The sequence below is a fragment of the Mustela erminea genome, chromosome 7, assembly GCF_009829155.1.
Source record: "Mustela erminea isolate mMusErm1 chromosome 7, mMusErm1.Pri, whole genome shotgun sequence".
NCBI lineage: Eukaryota > Metazoa > Chordata > Mammalia > Carnivora > Mustelidae > Mustela > Mustela erminea.
Window position 1 is genome coordinate 34,754,350 of NC_045620.1, and position 25,065 is coordinate 34,779,414.

Here is a 25,065-nt window from a genome sequence, read left to right on the forward strand (position 1 = left end):
GCAATTCCCAGTCTTATTTGACCACAGGATCCTTGCAGCAACCACCCCTAATGTATCTTTTCACATTCTAGAAATGCAGTTTGGGAAATGCTTAGTCATTTGGTAGAAGCTTAAAAGACCTCATCTAAAATCATAGTTACAGGATTTGTTATCTTCATTAACATCATTTTGTAGCCATTAAGGAAACATAAACTCTTCTGCTGCCTTTACCTCTTGCTAAGATAGAAGCAGTAGAATGGAGAATACGAGGGAACCTGAGCCAAGAGCAAGCACATGGAACCACACTGTCTAGGTGCTACAGTTGGTGCTCACCACCAAGACACCCAAGTTAAGTGCCTTGGAAAGCAACTGCTAAACAAGCAGACAAACCAAAGACAGAGCTCCCTTGAAAACCAGCAAGTATCTGGAAGTCTGTGCTGAGGAATTGCTATCTTCTATTCAGTTTGGGGGGATGCTTAAATTGATGCTTTCAACTCTATATGGAAATGAGGAAGGTGGGTAGGAGGGAAGGAGGAGGAAAAAACGAATATACATGGAAAGTCTTCACCAGGAGCAACCAGACTTTTGGAAATGGCACTAAACCTAGAAATAGATGGTATTTTTTTTTTCAAGTACAAGTAAGTAAAACTTCTGTTAGTCCAGAAGAAAGAAGCAAATGAGAAAAGGCAGACTGGTTCCTTTTTTAAAAGAAGGTTCCAAAGCCTGTGCATCCAGGAGGTTTCAGCTCACCCTGTGGGTTCTATAGAATCAAAGTGTGTGCACACGTCTCTGCCCTGTTAGTAGGTCAGTGTGGCCTCTTCTTAGACACACCTAGCACACGAGTCAATGTTGACCAGCTTCTAAACTCACTCTTGCCACAGAGGGGTGTTCCGTGGAATGCAGAACTATGTGGGATCTACCCAGCCACAATATTCCTCTAATCATGGGGAGGATACTTTTGAAATATCATATTGGCACCAAAGAAAGATAACAGGTTTACTTAAATATGCAAATCTTTGGCCAAGATCATGCCAGATTTATTTTGGTGGAACTATCCCAGTTGCTACCCTCTGCACTGATCTGTTGCTCTGGCTACAGAATCAGCACCTGCCACCCCAGGGCAAATTCCTGTGTCCTAGAAGTACCTGATTTATTATTCAAAATTGCCAGGAATCAAGTACTTGTTTTAAGTGGCCAGTTAACCTAAGCCTTGTTCAAGGCATTTCAGCATCTCATTTTTGTCCCATGTGATTCAGTTTGAACAAGCCTTATTTAGACTTTGTGTGTTTCTGTTATCATTTGATCAAAGACACTATTATATTGAGTTATATCGTATACTAGAAAAATATCAAAAGCCCACATAACTGTGAAAAAAGTATCTCATTTAAACTGAGTAACAAGGCAATATTTCAGGATCTGGGAACATAATTCTCCAATAGCTTCTAGAATTGTTAATACTGGTAATTGAAGACGGATTTAAGTAATGATATGTATCCAACTAATGGATAAATCTGTGGCATCTTTTTCTGATGTATAATTTAGGCTCTATCTACATAATCCTTCAGCAGATGGCTGACAAGGACATCTTAGCCAGTTTGTCCATGTAATACAAAACAATATATGACCTAATTACGTATTGTTTCATGACTCTGTTATAAAATACAGCACTTATGTTCTCAGTCAGAATTGTGCAGAATCAGCCCTCAAGGCTGGGACCAAGACATTGCTGCAGGGAACAAGAAGAATACTCTAGGGTCCGATATATTATTTGATCAAACCATGACGGGTCCTCGAGAGGTCTCCAGGGGCTGAGGGATGCTCTTGTTAACAATGAAAAAGCCTACTTTGCTTGAAAGATATACCCAAGAATAGAAAACTCCTTCACTGCCATAATTTCAAGCTGACAGATGATCCCTTCTACATAGGGAAATGCTTATATCTTGCCTACCTTGGACTCAGTTGCCTCTACCATTTGTAATTCCTATGTATAAATTCCCAACGGAGCAATGATGGCCAATGCATAGGGACAACTCTCCACAGCTCTTTCATCAGGAAGAAGCTACTGAAGATGAGACCTCCACCCAAAAGCCAAAGATTTGTCATTGTCGATCTGTCAGATGGGAATATAGAGACCCTTTTAGGCTGTTAGGCAACAGGCTTGAACAATGGAACCTCCAGCATGCAAACAGGCTCATTAAGCAACCTACTTCAAAATAACCATAGGCCCTAACTAACCAATGGACTACTCACAACCAGGCACAGTTATCAAAAAAGGCAAAATTCATACGTTCCCATAACCTTTTCACTCTGCCCTACAACTTCGACTCCTCCCTACCACCTTGTGGCAGACAGTCCCTCCTTTGCTGTCTGCTGCTACCTTGCAGTGTATTCAATAAACTTCTGTCTCCTTTAAAAACAACAAAAACTAAAACAATAGCAACAACTTTTTTCTCAGTTGCCATTGGTAATCAGATTTGCCACAAACTGGAAGACTTGAGACAACAGAAATGTATTCTGTGATGGTTCTGGAGCCTAGAAGTTTGAAATCCTAGATTTCAAACTCTTGGAGAAATCCTTCCTTTCCTCTTCCTAACTCCTAGTGGTTCCTGGCAGTCCTCAGTGTTCCTAGCATATAGTTATGTTATTCTATTCTCTGTCATCTCCTATCCTTTTTCTCTTTGTCTCTGTATGACCTCTCCTCATCTTACAGTGGCACCAGTCATTACATTTGGAGCCTACCCTAACCCAGTGCAATCTCAGTCTTTAATTATATATGCAAAGACTCTATTTGTAAATAAGCTGATGTCCCAAGGTCCCCCAGTAGTCATGATTTTGAGGTCAGTATTCAACTTCCTATACCCTCTTAATTTGGCTATAGTTTCCTTGTACTCATTCCTTCCATTAATTATTCTTAAATATTTTAAAGCTTATTAGGAACAAATTTTGTTAGTGATACTCATCAAGCATATAAGTATCTTATTTATCTAAACTACAAATTCTCTGATAAAAAGAAATGACCTCTTTCTATATTAATATATTTCTTGCAAAGTCATATTTCATTAAAAAAAATTGAAAGTCCATCTAAATATCTAGAAGTAGAGAATAATTTGGTGCATAAACTCTATGAAACATTATTCATTCAATAAAAGTTCAGCTTTAGAACTGTACAGGTATAACCTAATAATGATAAAAGGAGATTATATAATTTTAAATAAACCATATAAAATATGTATTCACGTGGAAAACAATGACACAAGAGTATCCAAAAAGGGAAGTAGTTTGGTTAGTTTGGAATGATTATGGGTCATTTCACACGTTAAGGTCTTGCTTTCTTGGTTTTTTAATCAGCTGGAAGTGATTAAGTGTTATATGCTATTCTTACTGAAAGGACTACCAGTAACCACTGAAAAATACCATATATATCCTCCAGGCCTTCAGCCTAATTGCACTGAGATATTCCAGTGGGAAGCCAAGGCAAAGTGTATCCAGTGTGGGTGTGTACAGGTAGGGCCTCCCCACCACGGGCAGGGGGTTCAGTGCACACAGTCTGAGTTTCACCTTGGCCTGTAACAGTGTGGACAAGGGCAAGGAGGAGGCATCTGGGAGTCAGACACAGATGCATTAAAGGTCCTGAGCCAACTCAGTGAGTTTAGCACCAGGGCTAGTGGGGTAGTCAAGCTTTATCTGTTTATATGGGACCCATACTGAATGTCATGGTATCTCCTTTGAGGTCTTCCTACAAAAAGGGAAAGTTGAGCCTCATAACACAACAAGGAAGCATTGATACTCAGAATGTGGGACATTTTATGGGATACCTGATCTGTGTCCTCAACAAATGTATGCATTATGAAAAATAAATAGTAGCAGGGACTAATCTAGATTAAAGTCAGTTCAAGAGACTTAGTTATCAGGGACCTTGTATGGGCTTTATAGCTTGATTCAAACAAACTGTCAATAAGGGAAATAAAAAGATGGGCCATTTATTATATTCGTGGTTAGGAATCACTGCCAGCTTTGTTGAATATAGTGCTGCTTTTTCAGAAAGAAAGAAAGAAAATGCGCTTTTTTTTTTAGAGTTGCATAGAGAAGTAATTAGGAATGAAATGTTATAATGTCTGGAATTGGCCTCAAAATGTGTCAGCAGAGAGAAGAGAGAAAGGAAAAAAGGGAAGGATGACTAGATAAAGGAGATGTAGTCGGCTGTTTATAACAGTTAGGGCTTCAACAGTATATGGGGGGTTATTTTAACTTTACTTCTGTGTATGCATGAAAATGTTCATAATTTGGCTTAAAGTAGGTAAATACAGCCTTAGAACTTTAACTTCCAAAAAATGATTATCTGTCATTTTTCGTAAGCAAGATTTAAGAGCTGATTTGGTCACATCCCCCATTAGGAGACAAAGAGTTCTTAGGGACCTGAGTGATAACTAGAGTCAGACCTTCTCATATAGCCCTGGTAGGAGAAAATAAATTGATGCAACTTCTTTGCAGGGCAGCTTGGCAATGCTATGACCAAAAGGACAAATACCCTTACATATCATTCTAACCTCTAGGCATTTATGCTATGGATACTGCAAATGTCTGCTCTGAGGTTTGACATTCGAGGATCTTCCCTGCAATACCTCTTTATAATAACAGAGAACTGGAAGTAATCTAACAGTCTGCCAATAGCGAACACTGTTAAAGAAATGGTAGTCATTCTGAAAATGGAATATTGAAGCAGTCCTTAAAAGTAATACAGTAGACCTACATTACAGATAAAGAAGTGTCTCCAAGAAATGTGAAGTTTAAAATAAAAAATAGGTACAGGAAACTGAGCCCATTTGGAGTTTGGTTTGTTTGTTTTGTTCTTTTTTTCAATAAGGATGCAAGAAATGGTTAACAGTATATACAAAGGGTAGCATTGGCAGGAGAGGAGATTTTTACATTTTATATGTTTGAATGTTTATCATGTACATGTATTATTTTCTATTATAAAAGGAAATATATATATATTCAATGGAGAAAAATTATCTTAAGTCTATAATTGGGGGGGTGATTTTACTGGAAGAAATTGATGTATATAGAGTTTTTGAAAATTGTAAATTATGTACTGTTTTAAGATAATGAGCATAATATTATCTCTGTAGTATTGGTAAATAATGCAAAATTACATGAGATTCTACTGAAAAATACTTGGAGCTCCTCAATGACATTATGTAAAACATGAATTTTACCATTTTTAAGGTGTAGCTGAGACAATGCAGGAAAATACTTCATTTTAACTGCAATGGAACCAAACTGGCTTTAAATATGTATTAGCCTTCTTACCTAAAAATAAGACTTAGATACCAGTGGTGTCTACTATGTTCCAAGCACTTTTTACAGTTATCATCTCATTGAATACTCATCAAATCCCTTCAGAGTGGGAGGTATCAGCCCTAATTTTCAGATGAAGAAACTGAGCTGGAGACATGAATCAACTTGCTTATAAGTAAATAGTCAAGAACTCAAGGGAATTCACTTGGCCCACCCTGCCACACTGTCATCTTTATTTGGGCAAAAACCGAAGAGAAAATAGGAGAAAGTCATCTGACTTTTGTCCTTGCCCTTATTTTCTTGTTTTCTATAACTACTGTGCTTTCCTAATTCTGTCTTATGTCCTGGTGAGGGTACTTAACAGAAGGCTTAACAGAGGTCTAGGATTATGAATTGTTCATTAGCTGAATTTTCCTGTGTGTGTATGGTAAAACAGAGAATCAGCAGCCCCTTGAATTTTTTTTTTTTCCAGATATCGTAGATGCTTTATCAGATCCAAAGAAATTTCTTTCCATTACGGAAAAGAGAGCAGACCAAATGAGAGCTATGGGCATTGAAACTGTAAGTAGCAATGGTTGGCTAAGGACAGCCAAGTTGGGGAAGTTCAGTGGTCAGTGATTATAAGAGCAAGACAAAGTGATAAATTCATAGACCAAACTTGAAGAGTGTTTTTGAAATTATATTTATCAATTCAACAAAATATTTTCAAGGGTCTGTAAAAGTGTAGCATATATAATAAATAAAATGGAAAACATTTACTAAATGAAATGGAAATCCATAAAGCTTTTAGTAATGTTTCAGATATAGGATGCTTTTGTGATACACTAGAATACCAGCTAGCCCAAGTCAGTAAATTGGTGAAGTTGACATGTATGTGTCTCTGTTGCTTACCAGTCCTGCATCCAACCTCCCCCATTGTTGTGCACACTTGCCTTGTTTGTGCCTTTGTTTTTAAAGCTCCCTTTACCATACCCTGCTTGTAAAAGAGTGGTATCTTTTTTCCTTGGCTTCATCCTTTGCTTCAAGCCTGAGAAAACCATGGAATCTTTCTCCTGCCAGGCAGTGTTCCATTAAGAGAGTTGTAGAGGAGATGCTGAGTGATTCAAACTGGATTCAGTAAAAGAGAGAAAGGGCAAGACAGTTGAAAGCTAGGTGGCATTCGTGTAGGTTAACACAAACATTTCTGCTCCAGAGTGACATAGCAGATGTGCCCAGTGATACTTCTAAGAATGACAAGAAAGGAAAAGCCAACACTGCCAAAGCAAACGTGACCCCACAGAGCAGCTCTGAGCTCAGACCAACCACCACGGCGGCCCTGGGGTCTGGCGTGGAAGCGAAGAAAGGTAAAGGGGAGGGGTTAGGGCTCCTTATCTGTTCTGGCAATTTTAGACTCTTTTTGAATAGCCTTCTATGAGGGTATTTAAAATTGCTAATTTTTCCAGTTTTCATTGCCCTGTAAAACTCAAGAGCAGATGGGCACCTGGGTGGCTCAGTGGGTTAAGCCGCTGCCTTTGGCTCAGGTCATGATCTCAGGGTTTTGGGATCGAGTCCCGCCACGGGCTTTCTGCTCAGCTTGGAGCCTGCTTCCCTTTCTCTCTCTGCCTGCCTCTCTGTCTACTTGTGATCTCTGTCAAATAAACAAATAAAATCTTTAAAAAAAAAAAAAAAAACCTCAAGAGCAGCATGTTTTCTTGTAGATTGGACAAACTACTTAATTTCCCTGAGTGTTTAACAGGAAGTCAACCTTTGTCTCATCTACTAGATCCCCTTCAATTTAGGGTCCTGGGTACGATATCCATAGTTTTAGAAAGGTTTTAGACTCCCTAATGAAAAGAACTTCCACGTAGTGCACTTTGCTAAGTCATCCCCACACTCTCCTGGATACCCTTACGGTGGTCACTCATCTGGACAGGCAGTGGGCTCATGAACCAACAGAATCATCATTGTTCATATATTTCTAGATTCCCTTCTTGACGGGTTGCTCCCATGAATAGATATATAACATCCATGATTATTTGTAAAATTATCATATGGACATTTGAAGGCCAATTCTATATAGTTTCCTGTGGATGAAACAAAATATCCTAAGAGGTGTCACCGTAAGAAATGATTGGTCCCGTGTGCTAACATTCAGCTAGTAGGTAGGGCCACAACCATATTCCTCATTTAAAATTAGCTTCCATGCTGACTGACCAGGCATTGATTTTTAAGGAATTAAAACTAAACTCTGAGTTGGCCTCCAAAAGGTGGCTTGAGAGCAAATAAGTTCTTTTTGAGCTTTGTTGATAAGAACAAAAACTTGACGTAGTGAGACTTGAATTAACTACAATCTTTGGACCCCAAAGTTCTGTACTTAACCCTTCCCTTAACCAGGGAAGCTCGTAGAACTACACTGGCCAGTGGAGCAGCCACTAGCAACGTGTGGCTCTATAAAATTCAACGTTAAAATGAACATTTGAACTCTTTATTTGCACTATCCACAGTTCAGGTGCCCAGAGGCACACATAGCTCGTGGCTCTCCATTGGACAGCCCCCACATAGAACCCTGCCAAGGTTCTGTCAGACACACTTTGGTAGGCCCACAGAGGGAACTAAGCATGTACCAGTTCCTGTTCTGCATGCAGATTGTGGGTGTTTCCTAGATACATCGTTTATAGGAACTAAAATTTTTACAAGTTATTTCTATCTTTCCCCAAAAAATGTAAAACCAAGTTCATGTTTGCGTAGGTTCCCGTTAATCAAAATTTACTTTAACCAAGACCAAAAGAGAAGTCTCACTGGACTGGTTTCAGTCTTAATATTTGTTAGCTCTCTGGAGGACGAGCACGCACCCCAGTCCTCTGTTCATTTTACAGGCAAGATTCACATCTCTGCCCTATAGCGCCCCCTTGCTCTTGCGGTAAAGCAGGGAGTTGCCTTGTGACATCAGACTTAGGAGATGAAGAAGAGCCCAGGTTCTCTGGACGCCCCTATCATAGATGGTATAGATCCCAGGACCGATTTCTCTTAGCCCTAACTCCCTTTCCCGACTTCCTACCCACACACTGGCTGTGCACCTCCTCTTAAAATGAACAAAACTAAAAAACAAGAGCCTGGGATTCAAGGCCTCTCTTTCTTGAATATCTCATCCCTCACTTTTTGGAGTCTAATGGAATTCAATTAGAGTACAAAACACACATTCCTCTTAATTTGTAAGATGAAAAGTCTGCAGTCCAACAGAAAATGTTTGGGGATTCTCCAACAACTCCAGTTGCCATGACAACACCTGGCCTAGCATCCCTCCAGTAGCAGGATAATGGAGTATGTGACTCCGGGTCCTCATGTCAGCATCCTGTTATACCACAGTTTGATTCCAGGATTTCCTGTGTGTTGAAGGCATGGCAGTTCTCAATAGCCTATTGCCTAAAAATTACATTTGATCAAAACAGCTGAGGAAAAAAAAAAAGTTTTGTTCTTTGATGACGATGAAGAGGGAGGTAGTTGACTGGGATGATAGACCCTGAAATACAAAGAGTAAAGGAACACTCACAGATGCTGCAGTGCCTGATCTGATATCCTTTGTGGGCTTAGCACCCCCGCCCTCCAGCTGTTCTGTGTATTGGCTGATTGCAAATCACAGCTGCCACTTTCTCAGAGGATTGCCCTCAGACTGTGGGAGTTCCCTTGCCTGGAAATGCCTGGAAGGTTTTGTAGAGTCTCTGAAGCCACTGGCTGGCTGTTCTGGGGTGATGAAAGCCCAGTCTCTTACCTCAAGGTCCGGCATTTATGCTTAAGAGCCCCCAGCAGGATCAGGTTGGATTTTGGCCGGAAGTGCCCCCTGCCTACTTCCTCTGCCCTATTCTGCTTCTCTCGCTTCTGGGGTTTCTCCTGAGAGCCCTCCCTCAGTAAGTCACATGCACACAGAACTCCAGCTCAGGCTCTGCTTGTAAGGAACCTGACCGAAGACAGTAAGCCTGCCAGTGAAGTGTCTAGTTAATTGCTTTGTAGTAAGAAATGAAGATGTTTATATCCATAACTTTACATGTAAAGCTGCTTCAAAATCTTTAGATGAGATTTCAAAATGGTGAATTTTGTGTTATCTGTTATTCTAATTTTTAATACACACAGTGATTTAATTTTTTTTTAAGGTATCGAACTTATCCCTCAAGTGAGGATAGAAGATTTGAAGCAGATGAAGGTAAAATGGCTCACTCATTTTGCAAGCACTCTTGTGTGACACATATTGGTGACACTGATAGACTTTTGTTTCTCACCAGATGTATTCATCGTGGTTGCAAAACACTGATTTGGTACTCTCTTTGTTTCCTCCACAGGCTTACCTGAAGCACTTAAAGAAACAACAGAAGGAGCTAAATTCTTTAAAGAAGAAACACGCAAAGGTAGGGTGTGTTGAATATGTGTACCTAAGTATGTGTGTACGATTTTTCTTGCTTGTTTGTTTTCTACTCTTTGCTCTCTGATGAAAACCTCAAGTCGTTATTCTGTGGAGTGGACCAGTGGACTCTTCACAGGCAAAACCATGGCTTAGAAACTGACCCCCGCCAATTGGACGGTAGTACCTTCATTTTCACTGATTGGCAAATGAAATTTAAAAACAGACTGCTTTGGGGATTGGCCATCACTGATTTGTAATCTGCATTTCTAACAGTTCTTTCAAAAGCATAACAAAGCTTCACCCATTTCAAAATCATTTAGTAGTTGGACTTTATCTAAAATAGTGGGCCATCCTCAGACTCTGGAAGACCAGCTCATAGTCTCAATTAGCTTAAAGGCACCCAGAGCTCCTGGCTTGCCAGTCGGTTGCCACACAGTGCACAGAGGGGGGTACTAGCGGGCTCTGAACCTCTCACCCACGGCTCCAGGAGGAGGGGACACTTCTCACTTTCCCCATTATGTAAACTCTGCTCAGTGGCCTACTTCTGAAATAGATTGTTTTTCCTTTTTGCCCATAAGAAGAGGGTTTTTTTGACAGTGATTGTGAGAAATGCTGAGAGTTGGTGGCAAGTTCAAGAGAACAACAGCAGCTGGCCTCAGGAGTTCTCGTGTGGGTTGGAAACTTCACCACACTCAGGCATCATCTTGTTCCCCATCACTCCTCACAAGGAAAGGAGGAGAACATAATTCCTCTTTCCTTCCCAACATGGATCACAACAACCCCCTGGGGCTGGAAGGGTAACGTGTGGGTTCATCGTGTAGGGCAACGGGAGCAAGAGAAACTCAATTTCTTAAAGGACTTCAGAGTTCTTTTTAAACTGATTTTGCATTCCACTTCTTTGTACTCTGACTCAGTCCTCAAACTAAGGCATGTCCTACAGAGCCAGACTTGAGTGACGTTCTCTCTGAATCACTCCAAATATTAGACTGTGGGGCTCCTGGACTCCATTTTAAGTCTGTGCTTCTTGGAGAAATTCATCCTAATCGAGGCCTCGTAATATCCCCTGTGTTACTGAACTGTAGCTCAGTGGGTTTGCTCTGCACACTCTCTGCTCCTAAATGTCATGAATAAGTCCATTTAATAGAATTCCTTTGTATTGCCCATAGGGGACTCTTGCCATAGATTTTTAGAAGTGTGGGACTATTGGAGACAGAGCTGCTTAAAGCAGAGCTTTCGATTTTGTTGTCCATTGGCAACAACCTAGAATATGGAAAGGCAACAGGAAAGAGGGAGAAAATGCAACTTACCTGACTTTGGTGATGGGGATGGACTTGGTACCCTCATCGTAAGACAGCGTCCCCCAGATCTTCCTTCCATTCAATTTGGATCCCTGTCACTGAGGCAGGCATATCCGTGGCCTGTGGGCTTCAGGGAAACTTCCAACTTTTGACCTCACCCTTGTTAAATATTTCCTTGAGGCACAACCAGGGAACGTATACTGTGACCAAGGATAAAAATGAGGAGGATAGTGGCTGGAATTTTTGCATGTTCAGTGCTTTCCAGATGCTGTGCTCATCGCTTTATATATATTGTTTCATTTAATACTCTCCACCCTAGAAGACAAATGCTACTTAAGTCTCCATTTTGCATGTGTAATTAAGAAATTAATGATTAGGGAGGTTAAGCAGTTGAGCTACTCACTCCACATCGGAAAGCTGCAGAGCCAAAATTTTAACCCAAACCAACTGAGTCTAGCACCCATACATTTACTGCATTATTCTGTGAAGGACATCATATGCTTTGGTAAGTAGACAAGTTGCTCTTGTTGCATCAAATGCAGGGGTAGCCCATGGGATGTTAGGAACATCCCCACCTAGCCTGGAAGTTGTCTCCATACACATTATCTGTACAGCTACTAAGAAATGGTCCTTGATTCTTGAGAACATGACCTACGTACCACAGAGCAAAGTTATCTGTTGATTTCCTCATCTGGACCTTTGAGTCCAAGCTCACTCAGGTCAACAGACAGGACCATCTGCTTTATCAGAAAAGTGGCAAACAAAGATGGTGTTTACATCAGCTTGGGCCACTGTAACAAACTGGCATGGACCAGGTGGTTTAAACAACAGATATTTATTTCTTAGAGTCTGGAGGCTGAATGTCCCAAGGTCAGGGTGCCGCAGGTTCCATGCCACCTGAGAGCCCCCTTCCTGAACTTCAAAGAGCCTCCTTGCTATGTCCTCACATGGTGGAAAGAACTATCATTTCTCTCATGTCTCTTCTTCTAAGGGGACTGATTCCATCTCTGAGGACTCAACCCTCACCCAGTCATCCCCCAAAGACCCCACCTCCAAATTCCATCACATTGGGAATGAGGGCTTTGACATAGGAATTCAGTGGGGGAATAGAAACATTCAGTCCATTAATAGGTGGAAAATTATTATTCTGTGATACGTTTGAGCTGGCCTTGGTAGATCTTCCCCCCGCTCCCGCCCCCAGACACCACTGTACTTCATTCAGCCAATCCCATGTCTTCACGCTTGTTGGCAGGGACATCTCCATGTTGCTTAATAACCAGTAGATCCCAGGTGGCTGAGGGAATCCATGTTGCTTTCCTTTGTAGAAAACAAAAAAGCTTCTTGGAGTCCCATATTATAGAGTAGAATCGATACCTAAAAGGAGATTTTAAATTTCCCTAGATCCAACTATCTGCATTTTTGTGGACTTACAGAACGGCTTTAGTGTGCATTTTTGGAGGAAGTGTTCAAAATGCCTTAGGTCGAACAACTGAGAAAATTGCCCTGATAAGATATGCCATGCTTGCCTGTTGCTTTCCAGAGAGCTTTCCAGGAGCATTTCTGAGCAGGGCAATGCATTTCACAGCTTCTTTTTCAGACCTTCATGCACTGCAGAAGTTCCCATTACAACTGTGTGATTATGGGCTTCTCCCACATTAAATACACAGGGGACCTGCTTTGTTCAGATAGCTTTGGCAGTATAATTTATGAATTCTGAATTCTGTGGTGTTTTTGTAAGGTTTTTTCCTCTTTCTTTTTTTTTTTAAATTCAATTAGCATCTAGCATATTATTAGTTTCAGAGGTCAGTGATTCACCAGTTGCATACAATACCCAGTGCTCATTACGTCATGCGTCCTCCTTAATGCCTGTCGGTCAGTTACCCCATCCTCCCACTGACCGCCCCTCCAGCAGTGCCTGTAGTTAAGAGTCTCATGATTTCTCTCCCTTTGTTTCTGTCTTATTTTTCCCCTATATTCCTCTATGATCCTGTTTTCTTTCTTAAATTCCACATGGGTGAAATCATATGACACTTGTCTTTCTCTAATTGATTTATTTTGCTTAGCATAATACCCTCTAGTTCTACCTACTTTGTTGCAAATGTAAGATTTCATGTTTTGATGGCTGAGTAATATTCCATTTTACACACACACACACACACACACACACAGTCCACATCTTCTTTATTCATTCATTTCTCAATGAACATCTGGGCTGTTTTTATAGCTTAGCTGTTGTGGATGTTGCCTCTGTAAACACTGGGGTGCAGGTACCCCTTTGGATCACTATCTTTGAGTAAATACCTAGTAGTGTAATTGCTGTGTCATAGGGTAGCTCTGTAGTGTTTCTATAATAAGACTACTAATAAAGCTAACATTTATTTAGTGTCAGTTTTGTGTTACACATTTTGGAGCGGTTACAGAGGAAGAGAGAGGAGAGAATCTTTTTTTTTTTTTTTAATTTTTTTTTTTTTATAACATATATATTTTTAAGAGGAGAGAATCTTAAGTAGGCCCCATACCCAGTGCAGAGCCCAAATAGGGGCTCTGTCCCACGGCCTTGAGATCATAACCTGAGCTGAAATCAAGAGTTAGACACTTGGGCACCTGGGTGGCTCAGTGGGTTAAGCCGCTGCCTTCGGCTCAGGTCATGATCTCAGGATCCTGGGATTGAGTCCCGCATCAGGCTCTCTGCTCAGCAGGGAGCCTGCTTCCTCCTCTCTCTCTCTCTGCCTGCCTCTCTGCCTACTTGTGATCTCTCTGTGTCAAATAAATAAATAAAATCTTAAAAAAAAAAAAAAAAGAGTTAGACACTTAACCGACTGAGCCACCCAGGCACCCTTGTGTTACACATTTTATGCACATTTGCAACTCCTCACACTATCCCTGAAGCCTAACTAACACTGTCCACATTCTTAAAAACAAATAAAATGAAATTCAAAGAGGTGAGTCCCTTATCTCCAGCCATATAACTAGTTAATGCTGATTATGGGCCTCATTTGCGTACATCTAACCCACACCTTTTACAACTCACCACATTATCACCATTTATTAAAAATGCATTTCATCTATTTTAACTAAGGGTTTCATGAATAATTTCAAATAATTATTTGAAATTGAGCTTCCTGTATATAAACTTTCTATAATTTTTCAGTCTACAGTATCTCCCTAATACTTGTCATGGTCTCATCTGAACTGTCTTCTAAGATGAAGCATTTACAGGAATGTTGGAGCCACAAAATCACATTACAAAGTAGCGGGGGATGGAGAGAGTGGATACAGAGAGAGCATGAATTGTGGCCATTTTTGTAAACATTCTACTAATCATTTGTAAGGTGAGATGATTTATGCTTAAAAGAACACAGTTTGACTAAACCACCTAGCTTTTAAATGGTGGACTTAGGATGTCAATCAAAATTCTGACTCCAGAACTCAAGTTTTTTGTTTTTGTTTTTTTTTGGTATAGTTGACATATGATGTTCAGTTAGTTCCAGGTGTGCAGTGTAGGGATCTGACAAGTTTGTGCACTGTGTTGTGCTCACCACAAGTGTGGCTGCATCTGTACCATATGATGCTGTTACAATAGCATTGACTATATTCCTTATGTTGTACTTCTTATTCATGTGACCTATTCATTCCATAACTGGAAGCCTATATTTCCCACTCTCCTTTGCCCATTTTGCCCATCTCCCAACTCCCTTCTCCTCTGGCAGCCATAAGTGTGTATTTATAGGTCAGATTCTGCTTTTTGTTTGTTTCTTCATTTAGTTTTGGGTTTTTTAGTGAAATAATTTGGTACTTGTCTTTCTCTGAGTTACTTCATTTACCATAATACCCTCTATATCCATCCAAGCTGTTGCAAATGGCATGATCTCATCCTTTTTATGGCTGCATAATATTCCATTTTAGATGTATATGTGAGTGTGTGTACACACACAACACAGTTTCTTTATCCATGTATGGATAAAGATAAAAAAAAAAATCCATGGATTTCTTTATCCATCAGTGGACACATGCATTGCTTCTACAACCTGGCTATTGTAATTCCAAAGGTCCATATATCTTTTGGAGTTAATGTTTTCACACACCCAGTAGTGAAATTCACACTCCTAACCACTCTACTGCGTTATCTCTGAGTACTCCCACATTGATTTTTATTTCTTACATCTTCTTGATGGCCTTAGTAAAAGGTTTTTAAAACCAGTCATGATCCTCTTAGGGCACAAATATCTTGGCCTCCTTTGGGACTGTTTTTTCAACATATGATCCTTGGACCAAGAAGTGGAAGCTTTGTAAAAACTGCATATTCTTGCATCTGAGACTTAGTTATAATCTCCAAGAAGAGATCTAGGAGATAAATTTCAGCACCTCTCCTGCACACATTACATTTTGAGAATTGTTTCTTTAGGAATATAACTTGGTACTCTATTATGTCCCTTGACCCCTTAGTGGAAGTCCCCCTAATTTCCAGCAAGCTGAGGATGAGGCCTCCTTACAAAAACAGATTTTGACATATTGTCAAGCACTAATGAGAATAAATACTTCCAGCCTTTCTGTGAAACAACACATTACAACCCCCTTTAACAATTTTGGAGCCCCCTAACATGGGGCTAAGATTTGCCACCCTAAGGCCTTGGGTTATAAAGTAACCTACTTTATAGGTTCCCCAGGAGGGAACCTGGCCCAGGCTGTATGCTTCCAAGCACAGCGTCCATGTATCAACCTTGGCAGCTGGCAACTAAGAGCAGAGACTCCTGCCTAGTCCATATTGGGACTGTAGGGCACTCTCAGCTCTCAGATGTCAGCCTAGCTAAGTAATGCCACTTTTTAGAACTAAAGGGAATCCAAGAGCTAAATCCCAGTGGCTTAAGACACAAATGTCATATGCAAAAGAAATCTTCTCCAACTTGAAGGTTAGCTATAGGATGGAGGAGGACTTGTGGTTATGAGGATCTGCCTTCTGCAAGAGGGACACAGAAGTAGGTGTGTGAGCTGCTTTTAGGACACCAAGCAGAAAAGTTAGGGACAATGGCCATGTGAGCCCCAAATGAGATTAGGATGCTAGTTAACATGCCTTGGGCAGTTGGCAATGGCCATTGGCCATTGCTTTTGACCCTGTGAGTGCATCTGGCAATCAGACTTCTCTGTGTTTCTCGCTTTCTAGAACCAGCTCTCTAATTTGAAATGGAAACTAGGGGGAATGGTTTTCAAGTGTCCATTAGATGAGAGATAGCAAAAGCAGAACTAAATAACAGTAATCTTCCCTAATAATGCATGAGTCACTAGAGTCCAGAACTGGGGCTTCTTTCAGTAAGAAATGGGCATACTGTTCAACCGTCTGATGTGGTCAGATCCTTAGAGCAAAGTTTGGTAAGTATCCCCAGCAACATGTTAGAAGAATAATTACAACTTAAATGCCTCTAGGGACTAAGCAAGTAGATGAAGGCAGTTGGTCAGACAGAGGAAAAGAGCATTCATTCCCACCCAAAAGGCAAATTAGACTTAGCTCCCCACCATCGGTGCCTTGAGAGTCCATGGGCCAGCTTCATCTCGAAAGGGGACTACTAAAATATGAAATCTTTTCTTTTTTTTTTAAGATTTTATTTATTTATTTGACAGGCAGAGACCACAGGTAGGCAGAGAGGCAGGCAGAGAGAGAGGAGGAGGAACCAGGCTCCCTGACGAGTAGAGAGCCCGATGCAGGGCTCAATCCCAGGACCCTGTGATCATGACCTGAGTCAAAGGCAGAGGCTTTAACCCACTGAGCCACCCAGGCGCCCCTAAAATATGAAATCTTATATGAACTTCTAGATCTTTAAATATTAGTCCTAATTCGGTCTTCTCTCAAAAACATCATGTAGAACGGGGAGAAATCTCACGTTTGTCGGCAGAATGCATCGCTGGGGCCACTGGTTTGCAGGATCACCATCACCAGCGGATGAGTCAAATGAAATGCCTGAGAAACCGACTAACATGTGGCATTCAGTAAATCTACTCATGGAGAATTTGTTCTTTGCTATGCAAGCAATTCAGCTGATAACATCAAGACTGCTCTTAAACTTGTCAATTGTAATTAGCGGTCAGACCACAGTGCCAGACCCACAACTCTGTTAGGAAAAGACGCGGCAACCACCCACAGAAGCAGCTTATTGGTGACCTCAGAATTTCATGCTGAGCAAACATGACTTAATCCAGTTTTTCAGCAATATTTGTGGTACAGTCATTCATGCCCACTGCCCCATCAGTCACAAGAATGAATTGCAGCAGAAGTCTGTCCCATAAGAAGATGAATTTACTCTTAACTCTAATAAGAAACCTGTAAATCCTGCTAAAAGCTGTATAGGTATTCTCCCCAAAAATATCCCAACTAAGATTGATTTTCCAGTCAACATTTTGGTACTCTTCACCTGAATGAATGAAAAAAAAAAAATTATGCCCCTTCAATGGTGTCTCGTGATTTAATTAAGGACCAAGGAATATAACCAATGATAGACTTTTTCTGAGTTAAAATGGACAGAGAGACCATTTCCTGGCTCTTCTCTTTTACACTTCAGGAAGCTGAGGCTTCACCGCCATCACATAATTAGGAGCCCGTTCCTTTGTGAAAGGAAAAGCGGGATCTGGAGACAGAAACACAGAGATGAATTTTCAAGACCAACTTTGTTATCTGTATTAACAGTAATCATTCTGATTCAGTGTGCTTCTAATTTTCCATTCTTCTTTTTTAAAGATTGTATTCATTTGAGAGAGAAAGCACAAGCAGGGAGAGGGGCAAAGAGAGAAGGAAAAGCAGGCTCTTCGCTGAGCAGGGAGCCTGATGCAAGACTTGATCCCAGGACCCCAGGATCATGACCTGAGCTGAAGGCAAATAGTTAACCAACAGAGCCACCTAGGTGCCCCCTTGTTTTCCATATTACTCCTGCATACATTCGGTAACTTTGCAGCTCATAACCAACCCATGAATGAGGTGGGACAAATGGCTCTTGTTCAGTTTTCTAAGAAAGAAGGTGAGGGCTGGAAAGATTTATGTAAGTTGTACAAGGCCACTTGGCTAATTACTGACTGAACTAAGACCAGAATTACTGACTGCTGTTTTCCCTTGGCTTTTTTGTTTTCCATTTGAACAACAAATATATATATATATTTAACTTATTTGACACAGAGAGAGAGAGACATCACAAGTAGGCAGAGAGGCAGGCAGAGAGAGAGGAGGAAGCAGGCTCCCTGCTGAGCAGAGAGCCCAATGTGGGGCTAGATCCCAGGACCCAGAGATCAGGACCTGAGCCGAAGGCAGAGGCTTAACCAACTGAGCCACCCAGGCGCCCCATGAACAACAAATATTTAATGAGCACCTGCTATGAACCAAGTTTTTTGCCATGTATTGCTGAACAAAGACTTGCATTGCCTTCGCAGAGCCTGTCTTACCTACCGGAATCCATCATGAATGCCTTTTGTCACAAACAGCCTCATTGTCATCTCTAATTGGGTTAATAAGATTCACCAGAATATTTCCTTAAGAAATAGTCTGTCAGTGTACTTCCAAGACTCAAAATCCACTCCTTTTCTTGTGCTGCACTAGGCTATTTAAAGAACGGTCCCCTCCACCCTCCCTTTGGTACTTGCAAGAAACAGGAAAGCAGAAAGATTATTCTAATCTGTTTAAATCTGCACTTGCACAGAGTTCCTTATTTATTTGCCCAGGAAAATTAACACATGTGCTGGGCAGGCGTGATACCTTTAAATCTTAAAAGGAAGACTATTAGTAAGGCATTTTAGTAGGCTCCTTGTTGTCCACAGCAATGCAAGAGGAGTTAAATCCATTCAAGTAAGGAGACCTTAACATGTTGATTTCCTGAGGGGGCTGATTCAGTGGGGAGGGAACGTTGATTGATTTAATCATTCTACTTGTTCTCCTTTATCCCAAGTCACTCTCTGTATATTATCGTAGATATTGAATAATATGAACATGTTACTATATTTTGAATAAGGTGTAACAGGCATTTGAAATATTACTATATTTACTTTCAGTCCTAACAACCTTGTGACCTAGATATCTCTATCCCAGTTATAAAGATGAACAGACCAAGAGGCTAGATGAGTTGCCCTAGGACTTAAGCCTGAAGAACCCATGTCCTTAACCCAGTCTACCACACTGCAAAAGCCCTGGCTGAAATGTGTTTGTAACACAAAGCACACACATATTGGCAACGGGGCTAGATTTATGAGATATTCCAACCACAAATTAAGGAAGATACAGTTCCATACAATTCCCTGATCTCAAATCCACAGCAACCTTGGACCACTCTCTTGTCCCCGTTGTCAGTTCCTGTCCTGAGGATCTCCCCCACCCAGCACCTGTCTTCTCCAAGTCTTCCCACAAAGGCATGATGGGGATTTGAAGTCAGCTGACAGTGACAACCCTACTGGCAATTCTTACTGTTGGGTGGCTCAGTGGGTTGAAGCCTCTGCCTTCGGCTCGGGTCGTGGTCTCAGGGTCCTGGGATGGAGCCCCGCGTCGGGCTCTCTGCTCAGCGGGGAGCCTGCTTCCTCCTCTCTCTCTCTGCCTGCCTCTCTGCCTGCTTGTGGTTTCTGTCTGTCACATAAATAATAAAATACAATCTTTAAAAAAAAAAAGATCTTCCAAAAATATGTTGCGTATTTAGAAGCCATATCGCATGTGAATAGTTACACTTAGCATGTGAAATAGAGAAGGTATGGTAGCTGTGTATTTGAGAACCAAGGCATGGAAGGCGCTGTAGACTAATTAGTGGTCTCCAACAGAACAAAGACGAGTGGGTAGAAGTTCTGTGGAGAACATATATGTATAGAAGAGAGGACTTTGGGATGATTGGTCCTGCCCAGTAGTGGGCAGGGATACCTTTTGGGCATGTTCTGTGGGCATGTTCTTCAGGCTGAGGATATATACTCCTTTGTTGGGGCTGCCCCAGTACCAGAAACTCTTGTGTTGGGTGGGAGATTGGAAATCCTTCCACTTCTCAGAACTGGTTTCACCTCAAACTGATGTTCTGGGAAAGCTATTGAAAATCATGCCAGCCCAACACAGGTAAATTCTGTCAGACCCTGCCAGAGTCCACCTTGTGACGGCAGATTCTTCTCCTTCAGGAGCACAGCACAATGCAGAAGTTGCACTGCACACAAGTTGACAAGATGGTGGCACAGTACGACAAAGAGAAGTCGACGCATGAGAAAATCCTAGAGAAAGCGATGAAGAAGAAAGGGTAATGGCTCTTTACCTTCTGGATGCTTTTTGCCTTTTTATATTTTTGTCTTTCCCTACAGCTCAGTTAACTGTTTGGGTCAAAGAAGAATGTAGTCTTGACTGTGTTTTCATCCCATTAAAAAATTTTCCTGGAAAATAAGAGACTCGTCCAACTGAGGGCAGGGATTGAAGTAGAAAAGAGGAGCTTTATTCCAGTTGGACTGCCGTTCGTTGATGACACCGTAAATATGTCTCTCATGCGTTTTCCACTCAGGTATCTTTAAGGCGAATGGGGGCAGAAGGAAGGGCAAGCTAAAGTTGGGAAATTCTGAAATTACAGAAATCCTTTTGCATAGCCAGAAAATAAGTTTGATGCCTTCCTGAGGGGAAAAAAAATGCAATCTTGATTTTTAATATTACAAGAATCTTCAGCGGATGCCAACAGACAAGACTGTTAAACTCTCTTACTGCATTTACTATAAAACAGTTTTGTCTAGAATTAAGCCAGGGGGATCTTTCTGTGATGGCAACAAGCTCAATGAATAACAGACTAGAGGGAGAGCATCCTCTATGCCTGCCCTTGAGAAGTAATAGATTTGATCAGAGTCCTAGCATTTTTAGAATAATGCTTCTCTCAGAGACATTCTCCATAATATAATGAGGCATTCTGACTTAAGCCATAATACATCAGAGCGTTTATGCTGAAGGCAGAAGCTTGGGACCTGTTCTGATTTCAGCTACACTACAGATTTTCCAAAAGGGAAAAATTATCACTGAAATAAGCAGTAATGGTTGTTGGGAAATTGCCTCGTATGTATTTCCTAGTCACAATGGAATAAAAAGCAAAAATTGCCCTAGGATGCCAAGAAATGCTATTTTCTGCCTTGCTGGCATGTGTAAAAGACAAAAATCTGGCCTTATAACCAGAAAGAATTTAAAAATTCACTTCCAGGCTGAGGACTTATTTTCTAGTTATTATCTCCAATAATATTTTATTGAATAAATGAAAAATTAGCCTTGAGAAAAGCAGGAACCAAAATGGAAACTCTGACCACAGACCCTTAACAATGAAATCATTGTTAGATGGGAAGTGTCTCTTTGTGTAGTGGTTGAATTGAGTAATCATGATATAGAGGTTTTGTAAGGTGTACATCTATTACTAGAAATACTGATGTTGCCCAATGAGCCATGGCATCCCATGTTTGATGAACAAATTGTCTTCATTAGAAAGCTTTGGAGCAAGGCCCCATGGGAATGGGAAGAAATCTAACATCTGGCACACATTTATGATTTTCCATTTTCAGGGGAAGTAATTGTCTCGAAATGAAAAAAGAAACTGAAATTAAAATTCAGACACTGACATCAGATCACAAATCTAAGGTAAGAAAATGCCTATTTTTACAGCAGGAACTTGCAGAAGATACTTTGTAATTTTTTAGAAACTCTACCTAACCTAAATCAGAAATAACAGTAACCTGGGGCTTCTCTGAGAAGTCAAGGGGTCTCTGCGTTCACATTCATTCCAGACTCACTGGCTTTGAAAAGGTCCATTCATGGAACACCGTTTCCTTCATCTATAGAGATAGGCATACCATCTGTCTACGCTGTCTGCCTCCTGCCTCCAGGGCATCAAGTGAAACAGGACAAATACTATATAAAATACAGAACATGCTTCTCTGGAGAAATAACATTAAACATAGGAAGAAAAGCCTCCAACCTGGGGTTGAGTAACTCTTTGATTCTTATCCCATTCTAACTTTGCTGTGGAAGTTTAGGATGGGGAAAACAAACAAGAGCTGACATTATAGGAGATGAGTTCAATTACTCATATTTCCCCAAAAGCACAAGAAAATAAGAACTTGGGAGACTAACTAGCTTGAAGACCTTTGAGGAACTGAGCACAGTTCCAGTCAAGGACACAAATAATTCTTCTAGCAATAATAGTTACAGAAGGGGAGAGGGTACTCTTAAAACTTCCAACTCTAGCTTTTGGTCAAACCAGCCAGCCTCTCTGTGTCTCCACACAGCTCTATCATCTTGCCAGTAGCCCTCCTGCTCACATGGGCAAGTAATGTGGTTTTAACGGAGGTTCTCCTCATGCTATGTATTTCGTGTCCCTTGTTACAGAGGCAGGAAGCTCTGTGTCTCTGAGACACATGCTGTGACTTCTAGAAGCTTTGCACAGATAGGAAAGGAGGAAAGTAGAAACCTTGGCCATGATACCAGCTAGCTTTTGCTTCACAGTACACCGGTTCAAACTTCAGTGACTTCAGACACCTCCCAGTTATTACCCTACAACTGAGTGTGTCAGAATTTGGGCCATACTCTGTTGAGTAGTTCTAGGTATTTGATTAGGTTCACTCATGTGTCTGCAATCAACTGGGATGGACGGCTGTACTCAGATACCCTGGTCATTAGCTGGTGGCTGGTTGCTTTTTCCTGTATGATCTCTCATCCTCCAGCAGGCTAGCCTAGGCTCTGTCCCAAGGCCACTGTCTTGTGAATGAAGCAAGTCCCAAGGGCAGCCAGATTCAAGGAGGTGGGGAAATGGACACTAGCTCTTGACAAGGAAAGGTACAAAACCACATTGCAAAGAGCACGGATATGGGGAGGGGGAGACTTTCTACCCCAACGTCTGGTAGGGTTGACACAATGAGTCATAATCCAGCCATAAGAGAACATAGGGTTTTTCCATTCAGACCTATGGCCTTGTGGATGTGAAGCGGGAAGAGCACGAGGAAATGAGAAGCTGAAAGAATCCATAAAGGAAGCCAGAGTCCCGACAAAAGGGAACATGGACAAGTTAGGCAATGAAATCACAGGTCATGGCTGAATATTTAAAACCAAAGTGATGGATTATTTTAAGAAGCTATGACTTCCTGATTCCCATGGATTAGTCCATATTTTTTTTCAGGTTGGAGTGTCTCCTCATTCACCAGCTAAATTGGTGGGTGGGATTTGAAACACACAAAGGATCCTGTGTTTTCATTTTATACTTGATCTGTGAGAGTTCCAAATGGCACCATCCCTTCTTTCCTTCAACACAGGTCAAAGAGATAGTGGCCCAGCACACAAAGGAGTGGTCAGAAATGATCAACACCCACAGTGCTGAGGAGCAAGAAATCCGGGACCTACACCTCAGCCAGCAGTGTGAGCTCCTGAGAAAACTACTGATCAATGCCCATGAGCAGCAAACCCAGCAGCTGAAAATGTCCCATGACAGGTAGGCAAGTGCGCCTTCTCCAGAGGGAACTGCTCATTTTGTAGTAGTCCTGAGCTGTTACAAGTATCATGTCATACAGCTGAGGCAAGCAACGTGAACTATAAGCAATGGCCTCTGCCATCAAAGTGCTTACAAGTGTTAGCAAGGTCTTAACATGCACATGAAAAATTCAGTTGAATTATAGATAGTATGGGATGTGTACTTAAAAAGCAGAGCAGCCCAAAGGAGCTCGGCTGACTCCAGAGCAGTCATGGAGGCTTCACAGCGTGTTAGGCCCAATGCTGGGCTCTGGAAAGTAGCCTGGAGCCTCTTAGGAGAGAGGACACAGAAAGAGATGAACACCAACCAGTTAAGCTCCTTGATAAGTTCGGACCTGATCATTCAGTGGCTAAGTGTGGTGAGATCCTACTTTACATGATTAAGACTTCTAGGAATTTTAGGAAGATAGGCCTAATCAAGAAACAGTGAAGAAGTATTGGTTTATGAATTGAAGAATCCTTTTTAAATTCTGCAAATGATGAGCTAGATTCCCCACCCCCAGCAGAAGAGCGTCCATGTCAATTACATCCTTTGATCACTGCTTTGTTCCAGCTTGGTGGTTTCGCCCTTCATGCCTCCCATATGCCACTGTTAGGTCTATTGATACACACACAAGAGTAGAAAATAGAAGCATTACACGAACAAAGCAAACAAAAACATTTTTCAATGCTAACTGCAAAAATTATCTGGGCACATTCATGAATTCCCAGCCTGGTTCTGGAGAGATCGATCCATCCATAAGAATGTGGTGGCCAATTCTTATTCAAGACAACTAAAGAAGGTAGATGGTGCTAAGTTTGCTGGAGGTCCCCTATCCGTTTTAAAGTATCCTATGAAGATGTATAGGTTAGGAGTGGTCTTTTGTTTTTTTTTTTTTCCCCCTGAGAGATGCTCTTGATTGTATACACAAAAAGGTCTGCTCACCACTCTGTCTTTGACCACTGCCATGGTACCAGACTGTAACCATCCCTCCTTCTCCAAAGATACTTTACAGGATGAGGCTACTCCTCTCTCCTCTTTCTTGTCAGTGAATGGAAAAAAAAAATAAAAAACAAGAATTTAGCTCTCAAAAGAAAAAGTTCACTAACTCTTGCATTGCTTCGGAAGTTATTTGAAGAAAGTATAACCTAATTACTAATTTCCTTAAAAAATAAATGCACAGCCAGGACATTTTCCCAAGTAACAGGGGCATTTGGATGTTTTCTCAAGCACTCTGTGTGATGTATGTCTTCCTTACAGTCACAGCTGTTGCTCTTGGTTAAAAAAAATCTTGCCCCCTTTAAGACTGGCCAGCTACACTGAGAAGTGCTTGTCGCATGAATTAATAAGGAAATGGTCGGTTGATAACACCAAATGAAGGAACAACTGAAGAGCCATTTGCTTGGGCCCAGGAGTTTCTGTGCGTTTTCTTGTCTCTGTGGGCCCAGTGTTGTCCATCTCTTTTGAGACAGTCCGGACACTACTTAGAACACCTGACTCCTCTTGGTCATTTGTTTCCAGGCAGGATTTCAAAGAGACCCCTATAGGTTCCAGAAAAAATTTTTTGCTAATAATACTAATTTCAATGTTCCAAAATGTATACCTTTAATGTACACATAAATAATCTATGAGTCTTTCTCATATACACACTGACATC

General features: G+C 41.2%; 1 protein-coding gene across 9 annotated transcripts in view; it reads left to right on the forward strand.

The window, feature by feature from the left end:
* The window catches only part of PLCB4 (phospholipase C beta 4), a 409,575-nt gene that overhangs the window by 372,014 nt on the left and 12,496 nt on the right, over window positions 1-25,065 (forward strand). For all 9 annotated transcript variants that reach the window (XM_032351392.1, XM_032351401.1, XM_032351402.1 and 6 more), the window contains 7 exons: window positions 5,750-5,838; window positions 6,470-6,620; window positions 9,405-9,454; window positions 9,591-9,656; window positions 20,071-20,186; window positions 21,472-21,547; window positions 23,215-23,390. In XM_032351392.1, the coding sequence (XP_032207283.1) occupies window positions 5,750-5,838; window positions 6,470-6,620; window positions 9,405-9,454; window positions 9,591-9,656; window positions 20,071-20,186; window positions 21,472-21,547; window positions 23,215-23,390 (724 nt within the window). The remainder of the gene's footprint in view (window positions 1-5,749; window positions 5,839-6,469; window positions 6,621-9,404; window positions 9,455-9,590; window positions 9,657-20,070; window positions 20,187-21,471; window positions 21,548-23,214; window positions 23,391-25,065) is intronic.